Genomic DNA, 27,529 nt, shown 5'->3' on the forward strand with positions numbered 1-27,529 from the left:
ACACTACTGCAGAGGAGCGACAAGATCTCGCTTCAGAGTCTACAAGCAAGCGCTTTGGTAGCTTCGTCATAGTCAGGAAGGTCTTAGGAGAAACGGCGTAAATTGAAAGGGCACAAAACCAGAAATTGTGCGAATAACGAGCTCAAGATTACCGCGCCACCCATCCAGCCACCCATCCGCTTGATTCCTAGCCCGATACTCTTCCAATATGTCAACCACGAACGACGTCGACGTCCTCCCCGCCGAGCGCGACAAACGGAAGCTCCGCGCCTGTCTCCTATGCGGTCTCGTCAAAACAGCCGCGCAATTCAAATCCAACGGGTGCGACAACTGCGAAGAGCTATTACATCTGCGGGAGTCCAACAAACGAGTTTTAGCTTGCACGTCTTCATCGTTCGATGGGGTGGTGGCGCAATTGAAGCCGGAATTATCGTGGGTGTCGAAGTGGCAACGGACGGACAAGTTCACGAAGGGGATGTATGCGATACGGATAGCGGGGCAGCTACCGGAGGATATGCAGTCGATGTTGTTCCAGAGGGGGATAAAGTACAGGCCAAGGGATGGTAGTGTGAAGGATTAGCTCCGCGGTGAGGGGTTCGCAGGTCTTCGGCGGGCCGTCAACATCGTGTAGCTCGAGGAGAAGCACCCTTGCGAACGGATCACGATGATTGGGCGAGGAGAGGAGGGAAGCCGTCCATGGGGAATGGTCGGACTCACATGTGTGATTGTATATACCCGGCGACGCATAGGAAGGCGTACTCTGCACGTCATACGCGCGAAGCCCCGACGTGTTCAATTGTGTGTATATATACATAGCGTAGGGCAGAGAGAAGACGGATATGTTGCCCCACAAATGCTACAATCTGTGGCTATGTAATGCGAATATCTACTGTTCCAGCTTAAGAAACTCAACTCCGACAGTTTATAGTATCAGATCGGGGGAATTAAGATGTCGCCGTCTCTCAAAGTCCAAAGCGTCGCCGGACCATCGGTGTGCCCGGATCACGCCGTGAAAGACCGGGTGTTCTTGGTGTTTTCATCCCTGGTGTGGCTATACGAGAGCGCGGTGTTGGGGCCACCGTCGCGAGACGCTTCTCTTCGTCCTTCTTCTCGGACGCTATCCGCAGCTCCTCCTCCATCGTCATTAGGTCTTCTTTGTCCTGACGACGTTTTTCCTGTAATAGGTAGTGATTTAGCAGCCGAACATAGGTGTACAAAAGGGCGGCTGCATGCAACACCACTTACGGTATGATTGAAACCCTTCTCTTTCAAAGAGAAGAACATAGGTCCGAGCTCCGCCAACCATTGGGCGTCCACGGCAGTGACGCACTGCATAAACTCTTTCGATGTCATAACCAACTCGTGGTATACGATGTAGTCAGGAGTGAATCCTCGACCGTACAGGGCACTTGTAGGGTGTAGGTGACATGGCATGCCTGTTCGCATGTTGACGTACTCTCCAATACCCTTAGACCGTGCCGATTGGTGGAAGTACGCGGAACAGATACATTTCCTATGGTGTTCCGGCCGGTTCGTCATGAAACAGTTAGTGGGTGAGGCAGTTGGTTTCCGAGCGAGAGCTTTCGAGCTTTCCCAAAACGTACCTGATCACATCCCAATCGTTCCCACACGACACAATATTGATCTTATAGGATTTCATGATATCCTGCAATTGCGTTCGCACCTCCCGCGCCTTCCGCAAAGCTTTGGGATGCACGAAGTGTTCCGTGCACCAACTATCCCGATATCTTGAGGTGCTTGCCATGTTAGCGTTGGCGCAATAGAAACGATAAAAACGTAAGGCTACCAACCCACCCATTGACCTTCCACTGGGTATACACATGCAACAACGTGAGATGGTCACTTTCTCCCACAAAGAACTTTTCGCGAGCGGCGTCACTTTCCTCCGCGCGTTCCTTGGGTCGATAAAAGATGGTCGGTACAGACAACATGGAAACGATGGTAAGGACCTCCTCGGAGCATCCGAGGGTTTCAGCCGTGATGAGCATCTTGGACAGAGATGGATCGAGCGGGAATTCGACCATCGTCCGCCCCAGTTTCGTTAGATCGCCGGTATTATCAAGCGCGCCGAGGATCCAAAGCTGGTACATCGAATTCAGGATGTTGTCTTGCGGTGGTGGGTCCATGAAGTCAAACTCGAGAGTGTTTTGTACACCCAGAGACTTTAGGAGCAACACGACGTTTGCGAGATTGGTCCGCTGGATCTCCGGAATATTGTTGGGGAACATCTCGTTCCGGAAGGCGGACTCGGTGTAAAGTCTGTAACACATTCCCGCCCCGGTACGTCCAGCTCTTCCTGAGCGCTGGTTGGCGTTCGCTTGACTGATCGGTGTGACCTGGAGAGCGTCCATTCCGATTTTCGGATTGTACACCTTGAGTTTGCTGAATCCGGTGTCCACCACGTACATGATACCATCGACGGTAAGCGATGTCTCAGCAATATTGGTTGCGACGATAACTTTGCGATTGCCTTTAGACGATTTCTGGAAAATCTTCGCTTGCAAATCGGCGGGCATCTGGGAGTAAATGGGCAGAATATCGAGCGGTGCTGCGTCATCCAGCTGCTCTAAACGTTCAGCCACCACCGCGCAGGTGACTTCAATGTCTTCCTGCCCAGTCATGAACACCAGGATATCGCCAGCGGGATGCGACAAGTGGATGGACAGCACTTGCTTGACAGCGGCATCGACATAATCCTCGCAAGGGTTTTTGGCAAACATGATATCAACTGGGAATGTCCGTCCGGGAATGTTGAAAATAGGCACGTTCCCGAAAAAGTCCGAGAACTTTTCGGCGTTCATCGTTGCGGATGTGACAATCAGCTTCATGTCTCTCCGCCGCGTCAGGATCCGCTTGATGAGACCCATCAGCACATCCGTGTACAACGCACGCTCGTGAGCTTCGTCCATGACGATAGCACTGTACTGATCCAGGTCCGGTGTGTTCAAACATTCTCGGAGGAGGACACCATCTGTCATGTACTTTATAACAGTCTCCTTAGTTGTGCAGTCTTCGAAACGAATCGCGTAACCGACTTTGTCACCGAGCTTGCATTCCATTTCTTCGCTGACACGTTTGGCGACGGACATGGCTGCGACACGCCGTGGCTGCGTGCATCCTATCCGCCCATGTTTCGTGTATCCGGCTTCATGTAAATATTGCGTGAGCTGCGTTGTTTTGCCGGATCCCGTTTCTCCGACAATGACAACGATCTGGTTCTCTCGCACGACTCTCAGCAGCTCTTCCTTGACCGAGAATACCGGCAGATATTCTCGTTGCTCTCTTAACGATTTTGATAGGGCAAACGCACTGACGGCTGTTGATGAATCTTGCATATGTGATGCAAACTTCGATTCTCCCTTGTGATCGTCGTCCCCAGCTTCATCGCCCTCCTCAACCTGCTTCTTCACGCCCATGATGTTACCGAGGGCGGTTCCCGCTAAATCAAGAGCTTTCGCGGCTTTGGCACGTTCTTGCTGCTCCCGCTTCTCTCTGACCAACTGACTCCCTTTCCGAGACACGACCGCCAAGTCTGCGGTTGGGTCGCGGACGGATTGAACAGGCTCCAGCTGTTTCGTGAACACAATCTTCCCATCCAAAAATGGCGGTTTGAGGTCACGAACGAGAACATGGATCCGGCTCTCGTTCTCATCGTCAAAATCTGTATCCACGCCTCGCCTCTGCACGACTCCACTGGTGAGCATTCGATTCGTTTCCCACAGGTCGTTGTCCTGATTGTACTGCGCTTGTCTCGCGGACATTCGCTTGACTTGCTGTTTCGCGAGCTCCTCCTCCTTCTTTTTGTAGTACGCATCAAACTCTGAGTATGCATTGTGCGACTCGTCCATGGCTCCCGATTCCTCCAGGTTGTACCACTCTCGATCCAGGCGGGTCTGTTCTTCCTCCCACTCCCCGAATTCGGCATTGGTCGGCTTTCGCAAGTGATCGTCGTAGGATGTGGATTCCACTCTCGGCGTAGCGTTACTCCACTCGGATCTGCGAATGCTTTGTCCGCCGCCTGAGTACCTATCGCTTTGTCCGCCGCCTGAGTATCTATCCATCTCCCCACGTCGGGGCGTCATGGGTTCGCTCCGCCGCGGAGTCATTTCCCATTCGCTCCCTCCCCTCTGCGATCGGTCGGACCCCCTTTGCGATCGATCGAACCCATTCCGTGAACTTTCCCTGTCGTCCCGCTCTTCCCGCCCGCTTGATGAAGGCTTCGACGACAGATGTAATCCACCTGATCTGTACCGTTCTTTCTCCCGTCTATGTTGCCCTAGTCTCTCCCTCGCCTCTTCTGAAACTCCGGGGCCCGCGGAGGGCGTTTCTGCTCCTCTCGTCCTATACTGAGGCGCGCCAAACTGCCTGACTGTCGTCGAAGAGTACGAAGGTCTAGGGCTCGACTTCGCCTTCTCATCGTCCCAGGATTCCGTCGAGTCCAGCTTGATCCGCTTCGCTGCGGACTCTTTGTGCTCCTTTTCCCGTCGTTTCTCTGCTGCTAGCCGGTCTAGTCCGAGAACAGACGCTTTCGGGGCCGGGACTTTGAATTCGTGCTGTTTGGCAGGTCTGGCGAGCAGTCCACCGACTTTTGGCGTCGAGCTTTCCAGTCGGTCGGGTTGCTGATCTGCTATGAACCCTTCGGGTACATTGTTTCCACCTGCCATTGTTTGTGCGATGGGTGGAGTAGGTGCTCAAAGCCCAAGTCTCGAGAATACTGTATACTGCTCGAAAAGGTCCCGGGATACAATTTGAGAGAGTGGTAACGTTCCGTTTCTACCCCACTACGCCTGTCGAGTTCACCCAACACCTTTCAAGTGATATCAGTGATATAATGGGGCAACAGAGAGTTGCCTAGAGCAGCACAAGTCTCAGGGCTCCCTTGGGGACTTGCATATGCAAGTGATATGCAAGTGAGGTCAGCTTTCTCGACGTTCCGACGCGCCTGCCCTGGCGCCTGCCCCTTCTTCAAAGTTGTTGCGAATTCCAGTCGGGACATTTATCGACCTTCCCCTGGAACTACTTGACCGTATTCGCACAGTACGCCTATACCAGTCTCTCTGGAAACTAGGTCCCAAAAGCTTGGATCGAAAACCGGCCGCTCGTTCATCCCGACACCATGTCAACACCACTGCAATCCCGACCTTCGGTCGTCAACTCAACGACGACGACAAGCACGGCGACAGCAGCGACATCGGCGAACCCCGTACACCTGCAACTCCTCAAGGCGTCCGACTTTCTGGTGAAGCGCGGCTACCCGCCCCTCACGGATGTTTTGGTGCAGCCGGGTTTGTCGCCGTATCCCGCCGCGGCGCTTTCTGCTCTGTGTGAGTGTTTTGGGCTTTGGGGTGAGGAAGGGCCGACGGAACTTTATCGTGCGGGGGACTTGGAAGTCAATGGGAATGGAGGGTGATTGATTGGAATGGGGATCAGATTGTATGATGTGGGAATGGACTGGGATCGCCACGAAGGTTGCATGGAAGAATGCTGGATCAGCAAAAAGGACGACCTAACGGATACTAACAATTATCAACTCCATAGGCGTCGGATCAGCCTTCAAAGCGTTAGGAAAAGGCCGCGGGTGGCCAGGATACACCATCCTGCTAGGATTCGGGGCCATCTTTGGCGGGTCCAGGTATGTCAAGTGAACCGGTCTGATCTACCGCGCACTTGAGCGACGACTGACGAGTGACGGTGTATGTAGCTATATCCTTCTTCATGATGTCGACAATGGGTCTTCAACGGCGACAGGTAGCGTACCGCTTCATAGAAAGGGTTATATGTCATCAGGACGATTCAACTTATATCTCCATGTGCAAATCCAGCCTGGGGTGTCGTCTACACATCCCTCTTTCTGCGGTCGAGTCTAGCTTCCAGGCGTGTAGGGCCCATCGGCTTGCTGGCGTGTGTGATGGGAACTACGGGAATGTATGGCGCGGAGGCATGGGATTCCCATTTTGGGTGATGCAAGGGGCGTGAAAGCGGTTCGATTTTCACTATTGTATATATATCAACCCATTCCATAGATTGTAGACTAATCACGACCAGCTGCACACGCTAAACGGTGTCCTCACAATATTCATTCGCCCAGAACGGAAGATTAGGTATAGACAGATACAAAAAAAGAGATTTACCGCAGCAGGGAAAGTAGTGGAGCATAATGCACGAGTCAAAGGGGTAGAAGGTGGTTGTCAGAAATGCCGACAGCTCTTCGTCTATCGTCCTATCATGTGTTGCTACTCGACGTAACAGTAGCCACAGACCACTTCTGATCACACCACGGCATCCCAGGTATGCAGTTCAAGTACTTGCACCACGTGCACGTCGCAGTCGCATCATAGAACCCCCTCACCATAAAGAACAACACCAGCACCAAGCCCGGAAACGCAACGCCCATCAAAATCCGTTTCCGCATTCGATCCCATTTCCCGAAATGGATGGTGGGCATGAACACGAGACCGGCGAGGATGCCCGTCGCGAACCCGCCTATGTGGGCGAAATTGTCGATGTAGGGGAGCATGCCGATCATGAGCGAGATGCAGATTTGGATGAGCATTTTGAGGAGCTCGAGCCAGGGTTTGGAGATTAGCCGCCAGTTTTGGAAGAGGTCGAGGAGGAGGCAGGCGAGGAGGCCGTAGAGGGAGCCGGAACAGCCTACACTTGGCGTTAATGGACTGTTCGAGGAAACTCCCGTTAGCGCTGGTTGGCCAATCTTTACAGCACGCTTCCCAAAACCTACTTGAAATTAGCTCCAAACACAAACCCAGCAACCCCAGAAGTCATATAAATTGCGGCCACCCGCCACCACCCAAAATCCTTCTCCATCTGCAACCCCGTCCTCAGCTGGAAACTCATATTGAACATCAAGTGGACCACCCCTCCATGCAGCCCAATTGCCGTAAAGAACCGGTACCACTGATTTGGTTTCGCCCTATCCACGCCGCCCATCCCACATATATCCGCCAGCGTACATACGGCCGGATCCGACCCCGACCCTTTTATCCCCGTTGGACACTCTATGCTCGCGTAGTTTTCCAATCCTGTGCCGAGTCGCATGCACGGTACGAAGCGGGCGCCCATGGTGATAAGCGATCCCGAGGCCGGGCCAATCATGTAATTCATCGGATTAGTCTGAATAGGCGTGCCGGTTGATTTCCAGTTGAGGATGAGGGTGCCGATGAGAGCCCCGACTTGGATGAGTGTCATCAAGCCGAGGAACCATGGTCGGTGGGACTTCATCTGGGCGAGCTGGACGCGGATGTGGGGGTTGTGGAGGGAGGATTTGGTGTTTTCGAGGGCTTCCGCTTCTTCCAGGGCCATGCGGGTGTAGTAGGAGGCTTCGACGCGGGGGGGTTGCTCGTGTGGTACGAGGTTGTTGGTTTCGCCTTCTTCTATATCTGTGGTGGGTGCACCGTGTTCGTCAAGAGTAATCAAAAGGATGGTTGGGCTACTATCGAAAGCCAACCTGTTCCAAGTTTTGAAGATACGATAGAGGCCACCTCACTTTTCCGCCGCACATCTTCCTTCGATAACGGATCTGCGTAGAACACATAGTTCCGCAGATCCGCGTCCTCTGCGTCAGGCTTCCTGCTATCTGTTGAGTGGGTAAGTGGGGTGGTCGAATGAATTACTCCTCCCGTATGGGTGACGACGTACTTTTTCTTGACCTTGGTCCCATGTTGAGGAACGGCGTGTGGAGAAATCAGTGCCAGCCGCTGTAACGAAGACCGACGAAGGCTGTTGAGACCAGGGTACGGGTTTTGAAGATTGGGTGGGAAGGCAGGGTCGGGTATACTGAGACGGTTCTCCCTGCAAGCCTAGCGGATGAGGAATAGGAATGGAAGTATTTGCGGTCCAAAAGCCCAAATAGATTTGACCATGGGGAGCCTCTCCGCCCAACTTCGACAGCGCGAAGTTGGCAAATAAACAGTTACCAAACAGGCTTAATGTTGAGCCATTTCCTGTTGTGTGATTGGCTGGTTATTATTCCGCTAACCCTAACCGCAAACACCCTTTTGCCCTGCCCTCCGCCCCCGCCCAGCGGCCGCATGCCTATTTCTCGAACGCTTTCCGCCACGGCCGTTTCTCCCCTTTTGCTACCCGCAGGCAAAAGGAAAGGGACTCCACTCGACAGCCTCATCATAATAATAACATCCCCCCCGTTCGAGATTCCCTCTGTTCTCGCCAAGGCAGTCCACGTACATTTACGCACTCTCAGAGACACAACCTTCTCGAACCCGCTTCTAATTCAGCATCCCGCCAACAACACGAAATGTCTCGCGACAGGACAGCCGACCTTCGCGGCCCCACCTCCAACAACGGCGGCGGCCGTTACCAGCAGGGCCCTCCACAACGCAACAACAGCGGCGGCAACGGCGGCTACTACAACGACGACGTCGAAATGAGCAGGTACCCGCCCGCTCAGGGTGGCTACAGCCAGCGTGACAACTACGACAGCAACAACAACAGCAGCAGATACCAACAGCGACCACAACATGACGAGTACTACCAGTCACAACCACAAGGTGGCCGCTACCCACCCGCCAACAACAATAACAACAGCTACAGTCGCAGTAACAGTGACAGCACCCTGCCAGGAGGAAGGGGCGGGAATGTTGCAAGAGTGGGAGGAGGCGGCTCGACCATAGACAGCTTTTTCGAAGATGTGGAAAGCGTAAAGAGCGGTATCGAGCAGGTCAAGCAGAATGTGCGCTCGATCGATCAGTTGCACCAACGGGCGTTGTTGGGCACCAGCCCAGACGAGCAGGCTCGTAAGTAGAATATATACTTTGTTCGGCGATTTCGAAGTTCAGGTATTGATGATTCCCGCTTCCTCCGACACGCAGGTTACACACGCCAAGTAGACGACCTCCAAGCCCAAACGAGCGACCTCATCAACGACCTCCGCACCCACGTCAAGCAACTCGCGGCAGCAACAAAGACCGCTTCGGCCGCCGACCGTCCCGTCCGCGACCAACAACAAAAAGCTCTCGCAAGCAAACTCATGGACGTAGCCCAACAATACCAAGAAGTCCAGCTCCGCTCCAAACAAAAGTACCGCCAGCGTATGGAACGCGAGATCCGTATCGCTCGCCCAGACGCCACCCCCTCCGAAGTCGAGCGCGCCCTCGACTCCAACAACGGCCAAGTCTTCTCCCAGCAGCTCCTCTCCTCCCGCGTCGGCGCCCAGCGCACCGCTCTACAGGAAGTCCAAAATCGTCACGAGGAGATTCACAAGATCGAGCAGAGCGTCACCGAGCTCTTCACGCTGTTCCAGGAGATGCAGGCGTTGCTGGAGCAGCAGCAGGAGACGATCGATGTGATTGAGACGCAGGTCGATGACACCCATGTGAATATCGAGGACGGGAACAAGGAGATGACGCAGGCGATCGTGCACAGGAAGGCGTCCAGGAAGAAGGCGTGGTGGATTTGCATTTGCGTGCTCATCTTGATCGTCATCCTCGTCATTGTGCTGTACATTTATGTCATCAAGCCCGCGATCGATACGGCTAACGCGGCCAAGCAGGCGGGTGCGAAATAATAGTAGTGGGGATGAAGTTGAAGTAGAGCGTGGTAGCTGGATATCTTGGGTTTGCGTTCCGCCCGTGTGTTTACCTTTTTCTACCTATTTTGCATAGTCGTTCGGCTGTAGCTTGTTCCTGTCTCGGCCATTGTATAGATAATACATGACCTCAAGTTACACACCACTGCGGTCGTGATCATGTGCTTGACATTTCCCTGACAAGATATCTTCCCATGGACTTCCGTCACTTGTGCTTCAAGACTGAGTTTTTCTTCCACGTAAGTGGTCGCCATGTCCCGGCGTGCTTCAAGTAGTGCCTACATCCGGCGTTGGGCTTTCAACAGATCTCTCCCAGCCGCCAAACCCCAATCACTCCTCATTCTTCCCAAAAATCCGTCCATTCCCCTGTGATGATACAAGTATGAGAGGGGAATAACTTTCATTTTGCGGTAGAAAAGTAAAGATCGGACATGTCTTTTCTCAAAGCCAATTCTAAGAGCATATTTATTGTTTCTACAAATGTCAAGGGGGAAAAACGGGGTGTGAGAACGTGGCATTATGTGTTTACGAAAGCGACATGTATACTTACGCCCTTGATGAGGTCGTTCGCCTCGTACAACGAGTGTGCGAATCCGACAGTGATCACAGATGCCGTGATGCCGAAGAAGAGAGAGTCACCCTTGCCGCGGACGTAGGTGGGGATGGTGCTGGGTTTCTGTCACGAGTACGGGAGTTCTTGGTCAGTTTCTCCGTTGAGTTGAGAAAACCTCCCCACGAGAGACGCTTTCACTAGCATTCGCCTATCTGCCCGTTTCCTACTAGTCAAGTCCCGCGGATCCCAGCGAGTATACTGAAAGCAATTCCGTCCCCGTTCCCGCTTCATCATCAACGACCCCGATTCTGCCACGACCCAGCTCCCCCGTCTGGGAATCTCCGCAACTAACCTGCCAGAATATCCTCTGCTCGACCTGCTTAGCGCGCAGACCTACACATGGCATACACAAGGAACAACAAGATAGACCAATAATTAGTGACTGGTTAACGGTGGGGAATCAAACGCTTGGGAGCAAGTCACGGTCTGCGGACGGCCGCTCTACCCAACGCTCTTGGGGTTTCCCAACGTTGAAAAAGTACCATGAAACATACTCTTCTCAGCAGGCCGGACGATGGAGCGAACGAGACCCATTGTTGCTGTGTGTTGTGTTGTGTAGTTGTGGCGGATGCTTGCTGACTTGTGCTTTGAGCGTAACGCTTGCGTTTTGCAGACGGACTTGACGCAGGGACTTGACGCAGGACTCTGCGCAGGACTTGACGGGAGCAGCGGAGGAGGGGGGTGTGCGCCTATCCGGATGCGTCACGATGAGTCACCGCATGCCTCTCAGTTGTCCTGCCTTCTCGAACGGAAGTGAGGGAAGCCTATCCGACTGCCCTCGGACACCGGCAAATCGCACCGGCCCCCAGCACGGCAATCCTACTGGCCACCGGGAACCATCATAGCCTTTCGGCAAACTCCGTGAAGGAGGGGTGTTCAAGGAAAGAGCGATAAAAACCTCTTCTTGCCTCTGCGAGCTTTCTGTGTTCCATCCAGTCGAAAAGCACCGTCGAAAAACCTCTCGCCTCCGTCTAAAGCAACACTTTGCTGTCAGGCGTTCCAATAGTTTGGCTTGGGATATTCTACGTTTCTACGCACTTTCACCTTTTCTGTTGAAAGAAGGTATGGATTCGGGTCATTCCGGGGCATCATTCTGCGCGTCATCTGCCCTGCTATGGGATTCCGGACTGTCACACTTTCGCTTACACTTTTTCTTCAATACCTGCCCACAGTTCGAGAAATGGATCCTAATAATCCACCACGTTCTCTCGCCCAATCGATTGTGGACTCTTTATATAGTCATTCACTGCCCGTGGTCGGCTTGACAGTGCCGACGGACTCGACGACTACCCTGCAACCCGCTCCTGTGGTCCCAACGCAGCCACCGGTGGTCACAACGCAAATAGCGACGCCGACCGCGACGACAACAATAGCAACAGCGAACACCTCCAAGCCTGCGATACCATCAGGGGGCAAATCGCCTCTTGATGGTCTGCCTCCTTTCCTTGCCGCGCCGTTAATCAACAACAGCGCCGCCGCGGCACCCTTTATACATGCAACCCAAACTACCCAGTCCGTTCAAAACGGCAGTGAACATCCGCCAACTGCCGCTGCCGCACCTCAATCCCAAGTGGAGGCTCCACCGGCCATGCCAGCAGAAGCGCGCGTGGAACAACCCCAATACCAGGTCGCCCCGCAAAGCATCCCGCATCCACTGCAGCCGGATTCGCAGATATCTATCCCGCAACGGTTTTTGAATCTGGACGAAGCTGGCAAGATCAATGAGCTCCGAATGAGCAGCGGGGCGTTTGATCGAGTTCTGGCGTTGATCGAAGACGACCCGGTGTTTCAAAACAACTCGACCAAGATCCAGACGCCCGCCCGGTTTCAGTTGATGGTAACGTTGTCGAGGTTGGCCAAGTTTGGAGTTGGGTCGGCGATTGGACGCATCGCGGAAGATTGGGGGATCAGTGAGGCGGCTGTGCATTCGTTCAGTGGACGGGTCTTGTCGGCGCTCAACCGGTTGAGTTTGGAGGTGGTTCAATGGCCGGATGCTGCTGAGAGGACCACGGTATCGCAACGGATCCAGGAGACGTCTGGATTTCCTAACTGCGTTGGATTCGTTGGTGGAACGCATGTGGTTCTGTACTCCAAGCCGGCGGGCAAAGCGGATGAATATTCATGCGGCGAACGACAGTGGGGTTTAGCAGCTTTGATTGTGAACGACGACGAAAAGCGCATTCGCTACACACACGTCGGACAGCCAGGGAAAACCCCCGTCGACCAAGTTTTGGGAGCGGCGGATTTCGCAAAGGACCCTACGTCGCATTTTAGCCCTAACCAGTACCTTCTCGCTGCTGGTGGTATCACCAACACACAAACGGTGCTCTCCTCATACGAGGACCCCGGCGCCTCAGCAGACCCATCGGTAATCAGCCTCTTCAATGAGCGCATCATCAACCTGCGAAAATTCAACGAAAGCACCTGCGTGATGCTCCGCGCTCGGTTCAAATCCCTGCGCGGGATGCGCATTATGATCAACAACGAGCGGTCGCGGGCACTCGCGGTGGACTGGTTCCGGGCGTGTTGCGCGCTGCATAACCTGCTGCTGAACGATGTGTACAAGGCCGAGTGGGAGAATATGGACGCGGAGGAGGAGGAAGCTGCTGCCGCGAGGGCGGCGGGAGGCAATGGCAGGGGGGGCAGGAAACGAAGGATTGATAGTGTGCAGGATGCAAACACGCATGCAACTGCTCGAGGGAGGAGCAACGGGGCGGCACCGGGCAGCACCAACGATCAACAGAAACGTAGCCGGATGTCGGACATTGGAGTGCAAACAGCCCGTTTCCCGGATCCGAATATTCATCAGTGAGAAGCATTATCATGGAGGAACTCTGCTTGGAACTGGCCCCCATCGCATTCACCTTCCTCGGCAGAGGTGGGGCTGGGGGCAGGAGCGTAAAGTGTGGGTGTATATATTCATCCTATACATATATGTTTTCATCATATGTTGCAGTGCGTACTTTCTCCCACCACGCCAATGTAGGACGCGCAGGTGTGACGGTTGCGCGAGTGATTTGAACTGGATGAGTCATGCGAATTGCGCTGATTCTCCGCTCTGCCTTTCGGCCTTTTTTACGCTCCAGTTGCTCCTCCCAATTTCCCACCAACATCCGCTCGCAGCGTACGTTATTAGACCACCGTGCTCCAGATATAGATATAAAGAACAGAAGCAGACGCCATTGACCTCCGCAGTGTGTTCCCTCTGACGCGTTCATTGTCGTCTCCTCACTTTTCCCATCCCAACACACAACCATGATATTACCGCAGCTATCAGTGTCAGAGGCCCTCGCCGACGCAGCCCGTCTCGCCACCTTCAGCCGCGTAGGCGACGTCCTCCTCACCAACATCGCCGGCCACGAAGCGGACCTCGTCCAACTCTTCGACGTCGCTTCCTGTTGGGTGGAAGTCCCGCCGACGCTCGACACGGACGCTGTCGTCAAGCTTCTTGACGGCGGTGCAACGAAGGTCGTTATTGATTATTCGGGCGAGTCCGTGAAGCCTTTGTTGGAAGTGCTGCCTGGCGACCGCGTCGTGCTTGTCATATCTGACGTTGAGCGTGCGTTGAAGGCCGCGGACTCGGAGCCGGTCCCCAGTTCGGTGGATGGGCTGATATTTGAGGTGGACGAAAGGTTCTTGCAGAGCGAAGCAGGGCAAGACGCTTTCCTCGGGGCGTTGTCAACCTTCCCTGGAGGTGATGTGCGGATACTCTTCCGCGCCAAAGGGACTCAGGGGATAACTCCCCAGGTCGTGCTTCAAAGCAACGAAAAAGGAATCGATGCTGTTGTACCGGCTAGTCAATTTGGCGGAGATGCCATCGATCTGGGTGCTGCCTTTGCGGCATGCCTGAAAACCGACCGTCCCGATGGACTGTTTCCCACGATAGTGGTCGATGAGCAAGGAGTGGCTTTAGGACTCTGCTATTCGTCGAAAGAAAGCATCGCAGAGGCTGTCAAGACGGGGCAGGGCGTCTACCAGTCGAGAAATCGAGGGCTGTGGTACAAAGGACAATCCTCCGGCGCCACGCAGAAACTCATCAAAATCGACTACGACTGCGACCAGGACACGCTTCGATTCACTGTGCAGCAGGCGGACCCGGGCTTCTGTCATCTGAACACTCGCACGTGCTTTGGGGCGGATAATGGCATCAGCGCGCTGGCGAGGACGTTGGAGAGCCGCAAGACGGCCGCGCCGGAAGGGTCGTACACTCGTCGCTTGTTCGAAGACAAAACTCTCCTGCACTCGAAGATCATGGAGGAGGCTGATGAGTTGGTGCAGGCGACCGATAAGGATGAGATTGCGTGGGAGACCGCAGATTTGATTTTCTTTGCCTTGACAAAATGTGTCGCCAATGGGGTGTCGCTAACGGATGTGGAGAAGCATCTGGATAGACGGGCGAAGAAGGTTGTTAGACGGCCAGGGAACGCGAAACCGAAATGGGACTTGGCGAAGAAGGAGGAAAGCGGAGCCGTCAACGGAGCCCAACCAGCGAAACCCGTCGCTGCCGTTGCGGAACCGCCATCTGACGGCCGAATTAGAATGCGGACGCACGTTTTCACTCAAACGAGCCCCGAACAGCAGCAAGCACTCCTCCTCCGCCCCATCATCAAAACCTCCGAAATCATGTCCCGCGTAAAACCCATCGTAGAGCAAGTCCGCACGGGAGGAGACAAAGCCCTCCTCCACCTCACCGCAACCATCGACAAGGTCCAGCTCGACACCCCCGTGATGAAGGCGCCATTCCCAGCTGCCGCCATGGCCATAACCGACGACGTGAAGAAGGCGATCGATCAAGCGTATGACAACATTCACAAGTTCCACGATGCCCAACTGGATCGCGGCGTGTTGAGGGTTGAGACGATGCCTGGTGTGGTGTGCACGCGGTTCTTTAGGCCTATTGAGAGAGTGGGTCTGTACGTGCCTGGAGGAACGGCCGTGCTTCCTTCGTCAACTCTCATGTTGGGTGTCCCCGCCAAGGTCGCCGGATGCAGTGAAATCGTTGTGGCCACACCCCCTCGGAAAGACGGCACTGTCGCGCCGGAAGTCGTGTACGTGGCCGACAAGATTGGCGCAACGACGCTGTTGATTGCAGGAGGAGCGCAAGCTGTCGCCGCAATGGCGTACGGGACTGAGAGCGTGCCGAAAGTGGACAAGATCTGTGGACCGGGCAACCAATATGTGACGGCCGCCAAGATGGTGGCACAGGGAGACAGCTCCGCCATGGTCTCGATCGATATGCCGGCAGGACCTTCCGAGCTTCTGGTAAGTATATCGACAAGAGCTAGATCTCGCATTCGCTTCTTCGCTTACATGATACTCCTCCCTCTTCCAGGTCATAGCGGACGCAACAAGCAATCCCGCCTACGTAGCCTCCGACCTCCTCTCCCAAGCCGAACACGGCACCGACTCCCAAGTCGTCCTCCTCACCGTCGGCCTGAACCCGGAACAAATCGCCGCCATCGAGAACGAGATCCACACCCAAGGCTCCGCCCTCCCTCGCGCCGACATCGTTCGCGTCTCGATCGCCAAATCGTACATCATGCAGATGGACACTGTCGAAGAAGCCATGCGATTCTCGAATATGTATGCGCCTGAGCACTTGATTTTGCACTGCAAGGATGCGGAGACGTTGGTGGAGCAGGTCATGAATGCTGGTTCGGTGTTTGTGGGGCAGTGGTCGCCTGAGAGGTATGGCTTCTATTGGCTGTTTGACGGAGTTGAGCTCGCTTGAACATAACATCTCCCATGTACTCCCTTCCAGTTGCGGTGACTACGCCTCCGGCACAAACCACACCCTCCCAACCTACGGATACGCGCGCATGTACTCGGGAGTCAACACCCTTACGTTCGTGAAGCACATCACTTCGCAAATGCTAACAAAAGAAGGTCTGGACCGGCTGGGAGACACCGTTACCACACTCGCAGCCGTCGAAGGGCTAGAGGCTCACCGCAACGCTGTGGCCATCCGTCTGAAGGACATCAGGGGTGATGACGCGAAGGCGAAGTAGAGGTTGTGTTCCTGACGGCGTCGTATGGCTTCTTAGCATTAGTCATGAGGTAATCGGTTGTCACGGCGTTGTCCTTTCCATTCCTTGCATACAGTAGAGCCTTTCATTCCCCCGCCATGACCGACATGCACACCTAGCAATCATTATTCATCGGATTACCCCAATTTCCATAAGCGCATGTTCACGAAATCACAACTCATTTATGCTACACCGCCATGCTTCTACGTACACAAAACTCGTATTATGTCCTCTCCATATGGCACGCCGTACATTGTCCGGTTTCCACTTCCACATAGCAGCTATGAAAAACCTTCAAGGCAGCTAGGGCCATTCCATCTTCTTCACGTCCATCCTTTCCTCACGTACAGTCGTTTATCATCGCGCAACCGCCGTCGCGCATTCAGATCAGGCATTCTGTAAGATGGTAAGATCAGACAACTTATCATTCCCATCGATACGCAGATTCTTCTCATTGGCGAGATGCAGCACGCAGATGAAGCAAAACGCAACGGAGATGTCTTTGCGTTTTTTTTCCGGGTAAACATCGTCGAGGCCGGACACGACGTTCTTGAACGTGTGGCGGCCTTCGACTTGGGCTGTTTCGGGTACAGGCGCTTCCAGTGGATCCTTTTTTGTTTTGGAGGGAGGTAACGTGAGCGGCCAATCTTCGGGGATTTACGGCCCCGTCCTATTTTCCCAGCCACTCCAATCGCGCCACACGGCTACATGACTGACCTGGCCATTACCCTTAACTGTGAGCTCTCTCCAGATGTTATCTTTAAGTTTGATCACATCCACCTTCTTCGCTACTCTTGCGTAATTCAAGGCGACCGTCCTAGTCTTCTTTGGCTCGCCCACCAGCTGGTCTCCAAAATCGACCGAGTTTTGCGTCACAGCCTGAGAAAAGTCTTCAATGTCGTCTTCTTCATCGGAGTTGTTGTCTTCGCCATCTGAATGGTCTGCGAAGCCTACGAATGGTGGGTAATACATCAGATGGAGAAGGGTGCGTTGTTGAGGATATTGATGAGCGACGGAGTGGCGACTTTACCTGTGTCGACGGGTGTCTGGTTGTCCTCCTGCGTCATTTCGTTCTCGGCCCAGAATGCTGCGTCAACTGGGCCATCTGCCAATGGGTTGAAAATTCAGCATGGGTTGCCGCATGAAGGTTATGTGCAGGCTGCCCGGACATTGTCGGGAACGTACCTTTTTGAGGTGCGGCAACACCTGATCCATCTTTCTTGTAGAATTTGATCTGGGGAAACGCAAGTCAGCCCTTTGAGAACGAAAACCAAGAGTAGGCATACAAACGGCATCGCGCACCTTATGCATTGGCTTCATGAATAACCTGAGCAACTCCTTTGACGAGAAGTGCATATCATCAGGTAGGAGGTGTTCGTCTCTGTGACGGTCCTTGGGAAGGTCGATCGACGCCGTTGCCGGCGCAAATAGTATGTCCAAGTCAATATCCTCCTCGGTCAAGAAATCGATGGACTCCTCGACCTTCCGCTTCCGCTTGACTGTGCCTGGCTCCTTGGGATCTTTATCTTCTGAACACGGTTCACGCAAACATTAGGGTTGAGCGCTTGTACCGCGTCCTTCGTCACTGCACTTACTCTGCACCGGCCGTAATCTCCAATGCTCAGGTCCCGCCCAATTTTTCATCATCGCCGTATCAAAATATGAGAACATATTCTCATCCTGGCCCATCGTCATGCCTATGGCAACATCCTCCAGAAGCGGGTTGCCCGGTCCGAATCCATCTATCATGACACTATGTTCCCCATTCACATCCATGCCGAAGCGTCCCGCACTGTCATCGTCATCGTCCATATAGACGGGATTCAGATCGGGGTCTTCGTCCAACGCCCGTTCCAGAGCAGACATATCAAACGCGCTAGATTCGTCCGAGGTTGGCAAGCCGATGGTAGACGACGAGTTGAATTCGAAGGTTTTGAGAGATGGGCATATGTCTTGCTGCCATATCGTTTGGAACGTGTCGGCAAATCGGGCTGCAATAGTAAAATCAGAACAGGTCCGTGCAGGCAGGGTCATAGATGTCGGGTAGGGTATCATACCCTGCAATTTGCTAATATCGATACGCTCCCTCTCAACCTCAGCTTCCACTGCGTCTTCCTGCGTCGATTGCGGTTCGTCGTTTATGGCAGTGCCCTCATCACTCGCATCGAATATGATCTTCCCGTCGCGTGATATGCTAAGATGATTCAGAAGAAGACCATGCGCGCCGCCTTCATCGAAATCTGCGGACGTCTTCTTGAAAAGGGGATCCACCATAAACTCCAGATCGAGCTTCTTGACATTCAGATTGTTGATGTCGTTCTCAAGCGTATTTGTTGACCTGTTGGCCTGGTAATATTCCGTGGTGACGCGTAATCAGCATCCCTCCGTCCGTAAGAACGCTTGTAGATGTCCACACCTTTTTCCGTGCAGGCTTGGCGTTCTCCGTCCCCTCCTCGACTTCCTCCTCATCTTCAGCGGATCCTACCAGACAAGGAGTGTCATCCACTGCCGTACCAACGAATAGGTGCTGCACTCCTTCACTCACTCATGTTGGTCTCGACCAGGCCACTCAACAACTTTTTCGTCTCTGAATCCACGGAGTCCACCCTGGAAGTGTAGATCTTGACACAGCCGTCGAGAGTACATGAAGCCTTTTGAAAATTAATCGAGTCGCCATCTCGGAGCAGGGTCATATCATGGAAGTAGTCGATAAGAGCCAAATTCCAGCTATTGTTCGCATTGATTTTCTGTTGGACGGCCAGAAGTGCGACCACGTTAGGTATCCGAGTCCCTCCTTGATCTAGTTGTTTTGTTGCGATTGCTCACGTTTTCAGCTGCAATCTTCATCCACTCTTCGAATGAGCTCTTCAGCTCAGACTCTGAAAGCTGTGGTCTTCCCGGTGTGGTGGGTGGCGTAGGTTTGCGCATAGGAGACATGACCACCGACATCCTTCGCAGTCGATCCTCGGCGAACGACTTCCGTCGCTGAGCGGCTATTCTGCCTCTATCTCGCTCTCGTTCGGCGCCCCGCAGCCCGCTTGGCGGGGTTCCGGGTGACGCTTCATTGGAGCGATTCAGACGCCGAAGCGGCGTTTTCGGTGGGCCGGCTAGCATCTTGGTGACGGAGATGACTACGGGAAGTTGTTCCTCTGCAAAACGCTTTGATATCGCGCCAGTACTTTGCAGTGTCCGACCACTACCCGACCAGCCAACGACTCCTGTGGGAGCACACGAAGTGCAGGATAGGGAGCGGGCAGGGTTTGAAGATGGTCCTTGCCCTGAATGGGTTGCAAACCCACGCGACGCTGCCAAAACTGCAACATGCGAGCGTGTCCGAAAGGGAAGTCCGAAAAGGCCCGCACTCCAACCGTCTCAACGCCCAACAAGGGCGACCGATTTACACCGAGGGTATTTGTCCATCGTACGAGTTCCTAAAGTCTCATAACGTACGATATCTCGACAGAAATGTATACAAGCCTGTCAGGGAACGGTATCACAATCGTCCTATACCAGTCCAGCTGTCTTTGAGTTGGGCACAGTACGCTATTGTTAGGGCCATACGTTATGCGTCTTGAGTCCGTGGCGACTGGGTCCGATTCGACGAATCGCTCTCCAGCTTGGCTCATCGCCGATGGACCTGTCTGAAATTGCCCTCGGACCATCCTCACCTACAAGAGACGGGAACCCGTCGGGTTGCCACCGCATCAGCGGCGCTTTGGAGGATTAGAGGGCTTTGCTTCATCTATAACCCGTGTTCCCCCATGGCTGTAAGTAACACGATAAATCTTGAAAGTTGCAAATCCGTAGACGATGTGATTGCTTCTGGTCTCATGGTAGGGTTGGGATGCACAGACCGATAGATTGTGGCTCAACATCGGTGACTGACGGGTCCTTCTGCAGCTTGATAGCGAAGAATAATTTGCCCATCCCAGGGCGTTCATGTGATCCGAACTTCGCATGTTTTCTTGACCATATGTAAACGAGCTTAGCAATTGACATGCGGTACGCATCGGCATGCTCTAATCCTGACAATGATTGCTTTGAACCTGGGGGGCCGGATTCAGCGTTGTCGAAGCAACGTCAGCTCTGGTGCTGGCGGCTGTTGGGTTTGCTTAGAAGGAGAACACTAACAAGCGAGTCGTGGGCACCCTGTCATAGTTGCCATTTTGATGTCGGTTGTTATTCTCGATGTGGGGCGTTGGCTTGATATGCGCTTTCGATGTTTCCTACTCCATCGTGCCTCGATGCCATATTTGTCAATGCTCTCCCAGTGAGCAACCTTTGTTGCTACGTGGTGTGTTGGCCCGCTTCCGCCCAGTAATGCGGAGTGGAAAGTGGATCGAAAGCAACAATACTTGGTCAGATGTTGGTCCACCATGACCTTTACTGTACGTGAAGTTTGAAAGCTACGAACCTACTCGGTTGCCCGGTTCTAATAAAAGCCTCGCGAGAGCATCTCCTTCAGAATAAGACTTTTTTACAGCCAAAGTGAACCATTTGATTAACAAACCTAACCCCTTTACCTTCGGTGAGTCGGCCTTACCCGGCCTCCTACAATCAGGGTCTACTCGCTCCGCTCGGCAGCTGTCTAACTAGTCTAACTCTAACCCGAGTTACTCACATTTAGCACGAGTTACCCACTTCTACGTAGTCAATCCCCTGTTCCCCCCCCCCCCCCCCCCCCCTCCCGAGTGACGTTGCAACTCCGCACTTGACGCGTTTGCCAGTTTGCCAGTTTGGCCGCCGCTGCTCTTCAAATTCAAATCCCACCTCACAGCGCTCAGTGCTCACACTGTAGAGAAATTCGTATATGAAGCAAGTACGAAGTCCCCGTCGTCCGATCTCCGTTTCAGTCTTTAGCCCCGTGCATATGAAATATCCCTCGCCAAGCACCTTCTCGAGCCATGTCCAACGACAATCCCGTGCATCTTATCGTATTCTGCCACGGGCTTTGGGGCCAGCCCAAACACCTATCGCACGTCGAGAAGAAGATCGTCGGTAAGGACCCTGGCCGCACCGAGGTAGGCCGACGAGGAGAGTGGACGAGTGGTTGTGGAGGAACGTACTCTGATGGCTTGGTCGTTCTAGGCACTCAATCCTGATATCAACTCCGGAGTTCGCACTTACAATGGCGTCGACGTAAGTGGTGTTGAACGCTGGTTGTCTTCGAATACCTGCACGTATTGAATTTGGAACACTTTCTCTGATCTAGCTCTGCGGGGCCCGTCTTTTCAATGTTATCGAGGAACGTTTGGAGGATGCCGACAAGCGGTCGGTGGACCGCATCTCCTTTCTGGGCTACTCCCTCGGCGGTCTTATCGTCCGGTATACGATAGGGCTCATGGAGGCCCGGGGCATGTTCCAAAACGCCAGCGATCCACCACCACCGAAAGGGACACTCAAAGTCGTTCCCACCAACTTCATATCGGTGGCAACTCCGCATGCAGGCGCTCATCTGCGACCCGACGGCATTTGGAGCAGATTCTACAACGCGGGACAATCAGTGCTGATAGTCAGGTCGGGAGCGCATTTGACATTGACGGACGATGATGGGTCGTTCGAAGCTGTCAAACAGCGGGCACAGAGTGGCAGTAGCAAGAATGGGGGAGGGCGGAGGGCATTGCTGGAAGCCATGTCGGATCCGTCGCTCCCGTTTTGGAAGGGTCTGGCTCGCTTTCAATCTCGCACATTGTACGCAAACACGGTCAACGATCGGGTGGTGGGGTTCACCACCTCCGCTCTGGAACCTACGAATCATTACAAGAAGGAAGGACAAAGATGGGTGCCACATCCGCAATATCCATCAGTAGTTATTCTTCAACCGAAGGAGGAACCTTCAGAGCAGAAAGTCAAATCAGCGGAAATCGCTCCATCACCCTCCTCCCCTTCGTCAACCGAAACCTCCGAGAATGCCGACGCTGACATCGAGTCCGGGTCTGGCAGCGCAGATGACTTGGACGATGACTCCCTTATTCCGGCGGAAGATCCCACTAAGACACCGACACAAACGGACTCTCCCGCGGCATCCGTTGCTTTAGGCGTCACGGCCATCACTGCTCTCGGCGCGTCTACAGTGGCCACCACCCCGATCGGTCTGCGTAGGCTAGTGTTCCTCATACTATCTCCCATTTTGTTCCCCATCGCGATCATCGCTCTGACGACTATGAACATCGTTGCGCGCGTCCGTTACGTGCAAAACAAAGTCGAGGCGCAACTCCTGATCGACGCGAGCGCTACTATCGCAGAAAACATCGATGAAGAGACGAACTCAGCATCACCATCGCATCAGCCATCACCTACGGGAAGCACGTATTTGGTGGATTACAACGACAAGGGTGCTCTTCGAAAGTTGATGATTTCTCGACTGAATCTTCTAAGTTGGACAAAGGTTCACGTAAGAATCTTGAGTCCTCGATCCCATGCAGCGATTATCGTGCGGCCGAGTCATGATCAGTTCCAGGATGCAATGGATAAGATGGCGGAGGAGTTTACAATATAGGACCAGGGATTTGACGAGAAGCGGGTTGGGCAGCTTCCATATCTTAGGCGGTCCTGATCGATCGTCGTAAGCTTGGATGTTTGGCATTTTGTCTTCATGACACTCATCTTCATCTTTGAAATCCGATTCTCCTTGCTTTTCCCTCGTCAGTACTGTTTGCTTTGTTGACAGGTTCCTGGAAAGCATTCAAATGGCGCTGCTGCCGCTGTCAAAGGATAAACGGCTACTTGCGCCGATTACCGGTCGGCGGTGAGAAGCTTATCACGTACCGAGATCCAGACTTGAGCTTGGAAACGAAAACCGCGGGAGACATGACTCAAGAGGGTCGATTATCATGCTGGGGTGTGCGACGTGGTGTGACGGTGTGTGACCTCATATTGCTTTGGTATACCATCGAACCAATCCGTTGGGATCAGACTCTCTCTATTGCCAACTGATGACGGTCAACAAGCCAGCTCGTGATGAGAGTCGCCGTGATTTTTGAAGGGCAACTCGAACGCGCTTTTCTTGATGTTGGTCCGCTAAAGAGATTATTGGGCGAGCAGCCTGGCGGTTCTTCGGACTCGTTCTTCGACCTGCAACCTCAAACCGCCGTGGTGAGAAAGGCGCCGCAACATCCAACATTAGCGACCGAAACTCCCAACGAGAGTCGGAGCGCAGTTCACCAGTGTCAACACGACCAAAAGGCACTAGCATTGAATCGAGCGCCAAGACAGCGCATTGCAACGAATTTCAACAGGAAGTCGATATCCAGAGGGAAACCGACAGAGAGGAGGAAATCCAGTTTACAGTTGCAGGCTCAACAATCACGGCGTCGAGTTTTTGACTTTAAAAAGCCTATACCTGCCAACCCTTGTCAGTAATGGGCGCCGCCACCGAGTTGGCTGGCGTTACCCCACCGGAATCGCCCAGAGCGCCTGCCGCCGAGATCAATGGCGACGCTGCTCCTTCCTTGCAGAAAGCTGAAGCACTCGCTTCCAACGTGGACTTGCCCTGCGTCACCGCTTTGAATGGGATTGGAATCAAGGGACTCAAGGTCCCCGAGACGTCTGGAGATGCAGCCGCTTCAAAGAAGGCCATTCTTGCCGCCACTTCAGAAGTGACTGTTGGACGTGTCCCCGACGGAACAGGTAACCCCCTGACTTGCTGAGCGAACGACGCTCCTGGTGATCAGTAACTAACAAAGGGATGCAATCTAGTTTTTTCGGTCCCGGAAACCCATGACCTCATCCAGACATTGTTTTCGCCTTCAAAACCGAAAACCCTGCCTGAATACGTCACATTGGGCGCCATGGCTTTCACCATCTCGCTCTTCTTCTTCACAAACGCCCCGAAGGGTGTTTTCTTGGCCATGTTTTTGTTCTGGCGATTCATGTATAACGTTGGACTTGGGGTCTTGCTGAGCGCACAGAGCAAAAACCGTGCGCTTGTTAGACTCGCGAGAAAGCATGGTTTCGGACCCAATCCCGTTGAGCCTAGAAAAAAATGGGTTCAGTATTTTGTCGACCAAGTCTCGCGGAAAATGACTCAACAGGGCAAAGTCTACGATTATGAGGTATGAGATTTGGTGGGACACATATGCTGCCAAGAACGATTCTGACGTTCGTCCGCTTCAGGCTATGCCCATTGAATTCAACGTTTGGGTGATGTACCGTGGTCTCGTGGACATCATTCTGGTCAACGACTTCACTTGTTACATCGCCTTTGCCGTATCGTATTACCAAGCCCCCGCAGAAGGTTATGGGTGGACTGATGCATTGCGTTACGCCGGTGGTATCCTGATGCTCCTGTTCAACCTCTGGGTGAAGACCGATGCTCACCGTGTTGTGAAGGATTTTGCTTGGTGTAAGTTCCCACACGCAGTTCGTGCTGAGTCACGAGGATGGCAAAGCTAACGGAACTATCCACAGACTGGGGCGATTTCTTCTTCCTTGTGGACGCTTCTCTCACTTTCGACGGAGTTTTCGAGATGGCCCCTCATCCCATGTACTCTGTTGGCTACATTGGATTCTACGGAACTGCTCTGATTGCACAGAGTTACTCTGTCCTGTTCGTCAGTTTGTTGGCCCATGCCGCCCAAATGGCGTTCTTGCACTGGGTTGAGAACCCTCACATCGACAAGACGTACAATCCTCCCACACAGAAGAAAGGTACGCAGTACGAAGGCATATCACTTGAAACGCATGATTACTGACATGTGGTTCGCCTAGGACGCGATGCTACCTCCGACATCACCGCCAAGTACTTCGGTCGTGACATGATCGTGTTCCGGAACATGGATCTTCTCAAAGCCACCGATCTTCAGACCGTTGCTATCGTCGGTTACACCATCGTTGTCGCACTGCTCATCGGCCCCATTGATGGTCCTAGGACATTCTGGTTCTACGTCGGTCAAACACTCTTCTGGCGATTGGTGCACACCTACGGACTGGGCACCGTTCTTTACCTGCAAAGCCAATATCGCATGTGGAACCGCCATTTCATCAAGCACGGCGAAAGCTCCCGTGACGCTTTCAACCACTGGAAGGTGTTGTACAACACCACCCAGGTAATGACCTACGTCTCGTTTGTCATCTGCGCCGTTCGTCTGTTCGTGGTGCCCGAAAGCATTGTTTACGGCACCTTCCTCCTGCGCGCCACCCTCGGCGGCCTTTTCATCCTACTCCACATCTGGATCGCCGTGTCCATTTACGAAGTTATTGGATCATCTGGATGGTTCTATGGAGACTTCTTCATTGACGAACTCCGCTACCGCAGCGGACCTGTTTACAGCGGGTTGTACCGATACCTCGACAACCCTCTTCTCTACACTTTCTCGTGCTGGGGCTTGGCCATGATCTGTGGCTCCCCAGCTTTGTACGGCATTACCATCTTCGGCCAGGTGTCTAACTGGTTCTTCCTTCGATACGTTGAGCAGCCCCACATGCGTCGTCTCTATGGCCCACAGATCAGGCAAGAGGCCGGTGTGGAACGCGTCCTGAAAAGCAAAGTCGAGGAGCTTGAACGCAGTGTGGAAAGGATCGCCAAGGATCTGGACCTTCTTGACGTTCTCAACCGCATCAAGGAAGTTAAACGCCACGGAGAGAAGGAGCTCAAGAAGGTCATTGGTCCGGAAGGATGGAAAGACTTTGTTGGACGCGCAAGGGGAAGGAAGCAGGCTCGGAAAGTTGCTACCAGCGACGTTACTCCCCCGGAGAGTGATGACGATTCCAGCACTACCCGCACTGAAGATTCGCCCCCCAAACGCCCCAGCGTTCTCCGTAAGAAGACATCCACCGACTCACACCTGTCATTGGACTCCCAAGAGAGCGTGTATACCTCTATGAGGGGCAGCGGTCAGGATGCCAACCGTCGATTACCGCAAACGGTAGAACGCATCATCGAGGAGCTGGAAGATCTTGTTGACCAAGCTAGGCCACGCATGAGGGCTATGGTTGGAGAGACTGCCTTCAAGCTGGCGCAAGTGTGAGTTACTTTTGATAACTTCAGGTCAATTGTACGACTGGTTCTGATTTCATTTACTGCTTTTCAGAGGCGAGAAGCTGCAAGCCGATCTCATACCGGCGGAGCTTTACAGTCTGTCATTGCCAGCATTCGCCCCCGAATCTCCAGCAACTTTTAAACTAGGCCAACCCATCGAAATCCAGTTTACAGCAGCGGCAGACTTCATCACCGCTAGGGATTGGGTCGGCATCTATCCGATCACCGCCAACCCGAACCAGACACTGACCACCACCAAGAGCGAAGGCCGATGGCTTTTCGTCAACGGCAGTGGTAAGGAGGAATGGGACGCCGACAGCAATTGTCGTGGCATGTCTCTGATCCAAGATACGGAAACCGCGCGTCTCATTGGCACCACCGTTGTTGAGATCTCAACCGCCAAGAGCATCAGCGCCCGCAAAGTGCTCCCCATCGTGCGTGGTACCCTCACATTCACCCACGACCGTCTACCGTGGCAGACGGGTGCCTACGAGGCGCGTTACCACTACGAAGGCAAGCACGGGGTCATGGCTATCAGCCGTGCGTTCGAGATTGTCGCCGATGAGTTCTCGTGGCACGCGGATGAGAGCGTCGCACAGCAGGAAGCGAGAGCAACTCAGACCTTGCGCAAGATTGTGCAGGTTTGCGTCGATGTCAACACGGCCAATGGCGACCAGGAGATCTGTCTGGAAGACGATATCATGGAGAAGGTCAAAATTGGAGATAACCTGGATGAGGGTATGTGTTGATTTTGGTGTAGATGCGGATATGTGTGGCCTTAGCATTTACGACCTACACTTCAGCTTCGTACGAGCGGTACAAGGAGACTGTTGCACGCCGTATTGCATACGCTATCAAGCAAACCTTTGGCGTGGAGTTCTCATGGAAAGTCGTACCGATGGTCGGCACAACCGGCCGCCTTGCCCAACGGGTCAGTGTCGCGATAGCCGACCGAAATGCCGCAGTGGAATCTGGAGCTCACTCATTATTCTCTCCTCTACCAGGTCTGTTCCGCACATATTGCTCTGCACCCAACGGATCCGTCTTCTAGCCTGTTCGCATAGAGCAGCTTAGCACCATTGCACTGCGTATAGGTCTCTCGTAGTTTCTTTATCTTAAAGTTCCCGTCTCCTCATCCCACACCCCACCATAGACCACATTTTAGGCATCCACGCAATCAATCATCTGCCACAGACTGTTAGTTGTTTGGACGCAATAAATTATGGAATGATATGTCGAATTGGATCGTGCATCCGATGGCTTTTCGTTGGACAACACGCTAAGCATGTAAACAGCCATGTATTGAAATATAGAGCTAAGATTCTTTCCTG

The 27,529-nt window shown here is 53.5% G+C and overlaps 9 protein-coding genes across 9 annotated transcripts; 6 read left to right on the plus strand and 3 right to left on the minus strand.

Moving 5' to 3' along the window:
• Positions 1-16: 16 nt before the first annotated feature.
• Positions 17-765, plus strand: EV422DRAFT_217458 (Spt4/RpoE2 zinc finger-domain-containing protein). Its single transcript, XM_053065432.1, has 2 exons — positions 17-97; positions 169-765. Exon 2 carries the CDS (start codon positions 209-211, stop codon positions 578-580), a length of 372 nt encoding a protein of 123 aa, XP_052922511.1. The 5' UTR covers positions 17-97; positions 169-208; the 3' UTR covers positions 581-765.
• A 4,215-nt stretch (positions 766-4,980) lies between these two features.
• EV422DRAFT_541094 (uncharacterized protein) lies at positions 4,981-6,083 on the plus strand. The gene is made up of 4 exons (XM_053071182.1): positions 4,981-5,345; positions 5,560-5,653; positions 5,723-5,769; positions 5,844-6,083. Exons 1-4 carry the CDS (start codon positions 5,138-5,140, stop codon positions 5,981-5,983), a joined length of 489 nt encoding a protein of 162 aa, XP_052922512.1. The 5' UTR covers positions 4,981-5,137; the 3' UTR covers positions 5,984-6,083.
• A 161-nt stretch (positions 6,084-6,244) lies between these two features.
• EV422DRAFT_499867 (rhomboid family-domain-containing protein) lies at positions 6,245-7,257 on the minus strand (the record flags this gene model as incomplete). The annotated part of the gene is made up of 2 exons (XM_053068108.1): positions 6,245-6,692; positions 6,758-7,257. 2 exons carry the CDS (start codon positions 7,255-7,257, stop codon positions 6,245-6,247), a joined length of 948 nt encoding a protein of 315 aa, XP_052922513.1.
• Positions 7,258-8,290: 1,033 nt separating this feature from the next.
• On the plus strand, positions 8,291-9,559 carry EV422DRAFT_570592 (t-SNARE; the record flags this gene model as incomplete). Its single annotated transcript, XM_053072889.1, has 2 exons — positions 8,291-8,789; positions 8,865-9,559. The coding sequence occupies 2 exons, from the start codon at positions 8,291-8,293 to the stop codon at positions 9,557-9,559; spliced, it is 1,194 nt and encodes a 397-aa protein (XP_052922514.1).
• Positions 9,560-10,045: 486 nt separating this feature from the next.
• On the minus strand, positions 10,046-10,727 carry EV422DRAFT_570593 (uncharacterized protein; the record flags this gene model as incomplete). The annotated part of the gene is made up of 4 exons (XM_053072890.1): positions 10,046-10,054; positions 10,131-10,256; positions 10,486-10,526; positions 10,688-10,727. The coding sequence occupies 4 exons, from the start codon at positions 10,725-10,727 to the stop codon at positions 10,046-10,048; spliced, it is 216 nt and encodes a 71-aa protein (XP_052922515.1).
• Positions 10,728-13,280: 2,553 nt separating this feature from the next.
• On the plus strand, positions 13,281-16,359 carry EV422DRAFT_541101 (histidine biosynthesis trifunctional-protein). Its single transcript, XM_053071183.1, has 3 exons — positions 13,281-15,455; positions 15,526-15,881; positions 15,955-16,359. The coding sequence occupies exons 1-3, from the start codon at positions 13,449-13,451 to the stop codon at positions 16,199-16,201; spliced, it is 2,610 nt and encodes an 869-aa protein (XP_052922516.1). The 5' UTR covers positions 13,281-13,448; the 3' UTR covers positions 16,202-16,359.
• A 44-nt stretch (positions 16,360-16,403) lies between these two features.
• On the minus strand, positions 16,404-19,544 carry EV422DRAFT_217651 (condensin complex subunit 2/barren). The gene is made up of 10 exons (XM_053065434.1): positions 19,046-19,544; positions 18,765-18,966; positions 18,636-18,700; positions 18,277-18,565; positions 17,815-18,210; positions 17,522-17,748; positions 17,405-17,453; positions 17,250-17,324; positions 16,937-17,169; positions 16,404-16,828 (listed from the first exon to the last, which is right to left on the minus strand). Exons 1-10 carry the CDS (start codon positions 19,331-19,333, stop codon positions 16,607-16,609), a joined length of 2,046 nt encoding a protein of 681 aa, XP_052922517.1. The 5' UTR covers positions 19,334-19,544; the 3' UTR covers positions 16,404-16,606.
• A 1,364-nt stretch (positions 19,545-20,908) lies between these two features.
• On the plus strand, positions 20,909-22,923 carry EV422DRAFT_560483 (putative serine esterase-domain-containing protein). Its single transcript, XM_053071945.1, has 3 exons — positions 20,909-21,240; positions 21,308-21,358; positions 21,432-22,923. The coding sequence occupies exons 1-3, from the start codon at positions 21,124-21,126 to the stop codon at positions 22,716-22,718; spliced, it is 1,455 nt and encodes a 484-aa protein (XP_052922518.1). The 5' UTR covers positions 20,909-21,123; the 3' UTR covers positions 22,719-22,923.
• A 236-nt stretch (positions 22,924-23,159) lies between these two features.
• Positions 23,160-27,444, plus strand: EV422DRAFT_541108 (phospholipid methyltransferase-domain-containing protein). The gene is made up of 8 exons (XM_053071184.1): positions 23,160-23,848; positions 23,918-24,273; positions 24,335-24,563; positions 24,629-24,868; positions 24,929-26,183; positions 26,251-26,936; positions 27,002-27,129; positions 27,203-27,444. Exons 1-8 carry the CDS (start codon positions 23,581-23,583, stop codon positions 27,260-27,262), a joined length of 3,222 nt encoding a protein of 1,073 aa, XP_052922519.1. The 5' UTR covers positions 23,160-23,580; the 3' UTR covers positions 27,263-27,444.
• The last annotated feature ends 85 nt before the right edge of the window (positions 27,445-27,529 follow it).

The sequence above is a fragment of the Fimicolochytrium jonesii genome, assembly GCF_025526975.1.
Source record: "Fimicolochytrium jonesii strain JEL569 chromosome Unknown EV422scaffold_27, whole genome shotgun sequence".
Taxonomy (NCBI): Eukaryota; Fungi; Chytridiomycota; class Chytridiomycetes; order Spizellomycetales; family Powellomycetaceae; genus Fimicolochytrium; species Fimicolochytrium jonesii.